The sequence below is a fragment of the Phyllostomus hastatus genome, unplaced genomic scaffold, assembly GCF_019186645.2.
Source record: "Phyllostomus hastatus isolate PE091 unplaced genomic scaffold, TTU_PhHast_1.1 phas_scaffold_200, whole genome shotgun sequence".
Taxonomy (NCBI): Eukaryota; Metazoa; Chordata; class Mammalia; order Chiroptera; family Phyllostomidae; genus Phyllostomus; species Phyllostomus hastatus.
The window spans coordinates 8,889,227-8,896,668 of record NW_025334016.1 but is presented as its reverse complement, the minus strand read 5'-3'; the positions used below and the strand labels follow the sequence as shown (position 1 = coordinate 8,896,668).

The 7,442-nt window shown below is 38.3% G+C and overlaps 1 protein-coding gene across 1 annotated transcript in view; it reads left to right on the top strand.

Moving 5' to 3' along the window:
- The first annotated feature begins 858 nt into the window (after positions 1-858).
- Positions 859-7,442, top strand: part of EFHC2 (EF-hand domain containing 2) — a 231,943-nt gene continuing 225,359 nt past the window's right edge. The window contains exon 1 of the mRNA XM_045860517.1: positions 859-1,005. Within this exon, the coding sequence (XP_045716473.1) occupies positions 877-1,005 (129 nt within the window). The 5' untranslated portion in view covers positions 859-876. The remainder of the gene's footprint in view (positions 1,006-7,442) is intronic.

Sequence of the window (7,442 nt, the reverse complement as noted above, 5' to 3'; positions counted from 1 at the left end):
TTATAAAGAGGAGACAATTGAGGGATCTTTTCTGTTATTGGTGGACATTTAGATTGTTTCCTAATTTTCACTCATACAAACACTGCTATAACAAATTATTTGATAAATAGCTCCTTGTGCACAACACAAAAGATATTTAGGGGTGAACTTCCTAGTCTGTAGGGCATATACCTTTCATTTTGCTAGGTATTGTCATAACTCAGAAGGATTCTTCTGCTTTATTTTCCTTCTAACACTACATGTGAGTTGATGTTGGCCCACATATTTTCCAGCCCTTGGTAGCATTTTACAGGCTTTTACCTCTCTGCCCAGATCCCCAGAAAAGATGGGAGAGGAGTGAGGAAGAGGGAGGTCAAGGTTCTGCAATTAGGAGGAGAATGTCACCTCTGAGGAATTTCCTGTTATATATAGTTTAATGAGCAAAAGTTTTTGTTCTCTGATTTGGTGAAAATAATGTTAGATTTCTGTTGTAAACTTACATTTTTTACTCTGAAGCAGAGGAGTTTTTTCCCCCTTGTTTTTGTTCTTTGCAAATAAGTGGAATATGCCAATTAGCAAGCTAATGTTCTAAATGTTCACTTGTGATAATAGATATTTTTAAATGTTTTAAATAGCATGGAGCATTGGGTTTATTCTTATTGCTTTCCAAAGTTTCAAATTTGTTAAAAATGAATGGAATTTAAAATGTGATACAACTTTATGGAGAAAGATTGATTATAATTATTTCCTACTCTAATATGCATTTTGTAATGGGAAAAATAAATGATAGGAAATGTGTTTACCTTTTAAAACAAGTAAGAAAAGTCTTAAAGAGAAAGTTTGGCCATTTTATGTTATCTCTTGTGTTCACAGGTGGGAAAGGATAAGTTCCACAGAATGCTGGTGACTGAAGGTAAACCTGGAATAGATGAACTGCCTCTCAGGCAAAGGTCGAAGCCTAAATATAGTGTGTTTCCTAAAGAAATGGGAAGTGGAGTACCATCCTGGGTAGCTTTTGATAAGCAGGTAAGTCACATGACATTGGGATAAATGCAATATTAAAATGTTACATGTACTAAATATTAAGTAGATTTGAGAAAATAAGAGTCCCAATATAAATGTTAAGGTTAGTTTTCTGAAAAGACAAATTATGGAGCAAAGGTATGCCAAACAAAGAAAAATTATCCCTGTTTCTGTTTCTGATCAGGCACATTGGTTGCAGGATGCCAAATGTTCACCTTTCTTGGCTAATGCTTATTAACTTTTCTTTTAATGATTATTTTAAAATGATAGTTTACATTCAATATTATTTTGTATTAGTTTCAGGTGTACAGCATAGTGGTTAGACAATCATATACATTAAAAAGTGTTTTTCTTGATATTTCATGTACCCACCTGGTGCCATGCATAGTTATTACAGTATTATTGGCTATATTACCTATGCTGTACTTTATATCCTGGTGACTGTTGTGTAACTATGAATCTGTACCTCTTAATTCCTTTACCTTTTTCACCCAGTCTCCCAATCCCCTCCCTTCTGGCAACCATCAGTCTGCTCTCTATATCTATGAGTCTGTTTCTGTTTGTTCATTTATATTGTTTCTTTAGATTCCACATATAAGTGAAATCATGTGATATTTTATCAGACTTTCTCTCATCTTGTCCCCTGGACAGGATAAGCTGTTCTTCTATAGGCCATCACTTTTGTTTATTCAGTTGCTATTAAGTAAATAAGTTTGTTTGATTCTCAGTGTGCCATTACATAGCAACAGAAAGATGCTTTCTGTCCTTTTCTCCATACCAATTTTGGTTTTCCCTTCCTGATGACCAGATGGTGCCATGCAAAGAATTGTACAAGTGAAGGAAAGAAGTTTCATTATCAGAGAAAAGCCTGAACTTCTTAATGTGTATGTTTATACATATAGCACACACATAATATTCTGGCATATTGACAGTTGACAAAGGCAATCCATTTGAATATCTTAAAAAGGAACTAAGATCAAAAGGAAAAATACCCAGGCTGACCAATTATTTCTCATTGCTGTGTTTATTGACAACCCTGTATCTCTGCCCCATGTTCTATTCTCCAAAACAGAGACTGTTCTTAGATTATTTAGGTCCTATAATTAAAATATAATTTAGGTAATTAGATAAAGAATTCAGATGGACTTCTGGCCAAGATGGAGGCATAGGTGGATGCACCATACCTCCATGCACAACCAAGATTGGAACAACAACAATTTAGAGGTAGAATAACACCCAGAACTGATAGAAAATTTATCTGAATAGAAGTCAGACAGCCAAGAAGTTGAAATAGACCCATTCATCCAGACTGGTAGGAGGGGCGGAGATAAGCAGCCAGGCGCAGGTCGAGGCGTGGAGAGCAGGGAGAGTTGGGCGCATAAGGCAACCGGGAGCACGTAAGGCATCTGGGGAATGCAAGATCGCAGCAGCGGGTGGACCCTGAGTACGCAAGCTGCGGCTGGCGGACCCAGTGAGGTGGTGATTGTAGAGCAGGGCAGAGCACGCAACCCAGGATCCCAGAGAAGGGACTGAGGTCCCACAGAGAACGGAGCTACTGCCATTGTTGCCTCTTGACCCCGCCCTCACACACAACATCACAATCTAGTGACTGGGGTGCCCAGCCCTGGTGAACACCTAAGACTCTGCCCCTCACCATAACAGGAGCAACCAGACCAAGGGAAAAAAAAAAGAGAGAGAGAGATGGCTCAAACAGAAGAACAAATCAGTGCCCCATAACTCATCCTTTTGAGTAACCAAGAGATAGCTAACCTATCAGATGCACAGTTCAAAACACTGGTGATCAGGAAGCTCATAGAATTAGTTGATTTTGGTTGCAAATTAGATGAACAAATGCAGGTTACCATAAAAGAAATGAAGGAAAATGCACAGGGAACCAATAGTGATGGGAAGGAAACTGGGACTCAAAACAATAGAGTGGACCAGAAGGAAGAAAGAAACAACCAAACAGGAAAGAATGGAGAAATAAGAATTCAAAAAAATGAGGAGAGGCTTAGGAACCTCCAGGACATCTTTAAACGTTCCAACATCCGAATTATAGGGGTACCAGAAGGGGAAGAGGTAGAGCAACAGATTGAAAACATATTTGAACAAATAATAAAGGAGAACTTCCCCATTCTGGCTAAGGAAATAGACTTCCAGGAAGTCCAGGAAGCTCAGAGAGTCCCAAAGAAGTTGGACCCAAGAAGAAACACACCAAGGCACATCATAATTATATTAGTCAAGGTAAAAACAAAGGAGAGAATCCTAGAAGCAGCAAGAGATAAGGGGACAGTCACCTACAAAGGTGTTCCCATCAGACTGTCAGCTGATTTCTCAAAAGAGATCTTGCAGGCAAGAAGGGGCTGGAAAGAAGTATTCCAAGTCATGAAAGACAAGGACCTATATCCCAGATTACTCTACCCAGCAAAGCTGTCATTTAGAATGGAAGGGCAGATAAAGTGCTTCTTAGATAAGGTCAAGTTCAAGGAGTTCATCATCACCAAGCCATTATTTTATGAAATGTTAAAGGGACTTATCTAAGAAAAGAAGATTAAAAAAACATGTATAGTAAAAGGACAGCAAACTCACAATTATTAACAACCACACCTAAAGCAAAAACAAAAACAAACTAAGCAAACAACTAGAACAGGAACAGAACCACAGAAATGGAGATCACATGGAGGGTTAACAACAGGGGAGTGGGAGGAAGAGAGAGGAGAAAAAAGTACAGAGAATAAGTAGCATAGATTGTAGGTTGAAAATAGATAGGGGGAGGGTAAGAATAGTATGGGAAATGTAGAAGCTAAAGAACTTATAAGTATGACACATGGACATGAACTAAAGGGGGGGGAAGTAGGTGGGAGAGGGTGTACAGGGTGGAGGGGAGTGAAGGGGGGAAATGGGACAACTGCAATAGCCTAATCAACAAAAAATAAATATAACACCATTAAAAAAGAATTCAAACTTTTATATATTGTTTATCAGGTGGTACTTTTAGCAGCTTTTTAAAAGTATATTTTATTGATTATGCTATTATAATTTTCCCATTTTTTTCTCCCTGTTATCCACTCTCTGCCCTGCACTACCCCCACCCTCAAGCATTCCCCCACCACCTTAGTTCATGTCCATGGGTTGTACATATAAGTTCTTTAGCTTCTCTGTTTCCTATACTATTTTAATCCCTCCCCATCTATTTTATGCCTACCAATTATGCTTCTTATTCCCTGTACCTTCTTCTCCCCATTCTTACCCTCTCCCTCCCCACTGAAAATCCTTCATGTGGTCTCCACTTCTTTGTTTCTGTTCCTGTTCTAGTTGTTTGCTTAGTTTTGTTTTTGTTTTTTTAGGTTTAGTTGTTGATAGCTGTGTTTGTTGTCATTTTACTGTTCATAGTTTTTGATGTTCTATTCCTTAGATAAGTCCCTTTAACATTTCATATAATAATGGCTTGGTGATGATGAACTCCTTTAACTTGACCTTATCTGAGAAGCACATTATCTGCCCTTCCATTCTAAATGATAGCTTTGCTGGATAGAGTCATCTTGGATGTAGGTCTTTGCCTTTCATGACTTGGAATACTTCTTTCCAGCCCTTCTTGCCTGCAAGGTTTCTTTTGAGAAATCAACTGATAGCCTTATGGGCATTCCTTTGTAGGCAACTCTCTCCTTTCCTCTTGCTGCTTTTAATATTCTCTTTCTCTTTAATCTTGGGTAACTTAATCATGATGTGCCTTGGTGTGTTCCTCCTTGGGTCCCATTTCTTTGGGACACTCTGGGCTTCCTGGACTTCCTGGAAGTCTATTTCCTTCACCAGATTGGGGAAGTGTCATTTATTATTTGTTCAAATAAGTTTTCAATTTCTTGCTCTTGTTCTTCTTTTTCCGGTGCCCCTATGATTCAGATGTTAGAGCATTTAAAGTTGTCCCAGAGGTTTCTAAGCTTCTCCTCATTTTTTTGAGTTATTGTTTTTTTTTTCATTCTGTTCCAGTTGGATATTTATTTCTTCTTTTTGTTCCAAATTATTGATTTGAGTCCTAGTTTCCTTTCCTTCAGTGTTGGTTCCCTGTATATTTTGCTTTATTTCAGTTTGGGTACCCTTCACTTGTTCCTTTATTTTGAAACCAAGCTCAATCAGTTCTATGAGCATCCTGATTACCAGTGTTTTGAACTCTACATCAGATAGGTTGTTTATCTCCTTGTTGCTTAGTTCTTTTTCTGGAGTTTTGATTTATTATTTCATTTGAGCTATGTTTCTTTGTCTTGGTGCACCTGTTATGTTGTAAGGGGGTGGAGTCTTAGGAATTTGCCAGGGTGGGGCAACCCTCTTTGCTGTGTATGTGGGAGAGGGGTCAGAGAGGGAACATTGCTGCTCACTTGCTCTGCTCTTGTCTCAGTCTCCTGGGAACTCTCCTGTGAGACTGGGAGTGTCTCCTGCCCTTGCAACCCATGCAGTATTTTACAGGTAGCTTTGAGTCTTCAGTTTCCTGTTCAGCCAGCCCTGCCTTGCCCACATAGTCTGCTGCCTTGCCCTACATCCTCTCCTCTCAGCTGCCTGTCTCTACCCCTCCTACCAGTCTGGGTGAATGTTTCTTTAACTCCTTGGTTGTCAGAGTTCCATGCAGTTTGATTTTCTGGCACTTCTGGTTGTTTATTGGTTTTAAATTAGTTGTTATCCTTCTTTTAGTTGGGGTGTGTGAGGAAGCAAATCATTTCTACCTCCACCTTCATCTTGGCCAGAACTCCTAGCAGCTTTAACATGGATTGATTAGCAATACTTTGATTCCAATTAAAATGTCTTCAAATTTGGTACAAGTGACATGTCCCATGTCATCAGTGTTAAGGTCTATAACTTAGAGCACATATCTTTTTGAAAGCCAGTTCTGACACTTATGGAGATCTAACAGACTGTAGGGAAGCTTCTTTCCTGGGAAATCGTTTCTACTTTGAACATGGACCAATACTTTTCTATCTCTATCTTTTTAAAAAGTTTTTTCCCGTACCTGACTCATTACTGGGCCCAGAGTTCAGAAGAAACTTCTGGCCTGATGTACTGGGATGGATCATCAATGGTTTCCTGTTAATGTCAATCTTATAGGTGTTTGTACATAATCGTTCTACAATATATAATTTGCAAGGGCCAAAGAAAAGATTGTACTTTTAGTTCTTATGTTAAAAAGACGGTTATTTACAATAGGTAAAACTAATTCAGCACTGAATAAGTAATGTTGTAGGCCACAAAATATTAAACTGTTCTCTTGAGTTTAAAGTTGAAAATTCCTTTTATTTTATTTTTCTCAATATGTAACATGTGCCTTTCAAGCCTATGTTGTAGCCCTTTAATTACTTATAAAATTATGTAGAATATTTAATGAGGTTGGAATGATTTTAGCTTACAACTACTTGAGAAAATGAAGAACTTGGTCATTTCAGGCCTAACTAAATGCAACATAATTCTTTCAGTTATTTTGTTGGTCAACTTCAATTAAATATTCATTGTGCTTAAAACGAGACACTAAGACTATGAAATATTTACATGCTGTGATGAGAATGTGAACTGCAGACTAAATCCCAGTTAATACCCATAGAAATTTATAAAATACTTTCTAGATTCATGATTCAACAAAACAAGTCAATACCTATTAATAATTTTTCTTAAAAATGAGGCATTTTTAACTCATTGCCAGTTTTCCCAATAGCTTTTAATCATAGCAATACATCTAGTATTACATTCTCAAACAATACAAAGTAGAAATAAAGGCAGTTCCTTGGAGAATGTGTCAAAATTAATGTTCATAGATGCTCTTGGTGCCCATCCAGATCCACATTAACAGTGAGGTATACCCATCCCTCTCAACTGAAGCAAGTGCTTTGGGAAACAATTCATATTTGCAATCTCCTATGGACTTTTGCTCTTGACCAATGGGCAGTACATTGCCCAGAGAAGCTGGGGAGGTAACACAGGACCCTTTACCACAGGACGGGGCAGCAAATAGTTGATTTGTCAAAGTTAAAATCTGAGCTTCGTCAAGGTGAGCACCTCTTTATTCTGATATAGGCTCATAAGCCTTGTGTGTCTGACCATCGCAAAACTTCACATGGGAATGCATCCTTGCTTTGCTCATTTCTCTTCCCTTGACTTCTCCCCTCATTTCCTTCTAGGTTTCTCCTATGAGTATGTCCATAACAAAGCACATGCACCTAAATCCCTGTTTCTGGCTCTGCTTCTGTGGAGCCTAAGAAATTATTCCATGTTATTCCATAATTCTACAAGTGACCATCAAAATGCTGTGCTCAGGCTGACCATAAAATTACAAGCAGAAAAGAGGCTATTTGCAGTCACAAAAAAGAGCCAGTGTTTATTATCTTATATGGCTCCCATGGTGGACATTTCTAGCAGTTTATCTTTTATTCTTCCACCCCCTTCATCCTAATGGAGAGAAC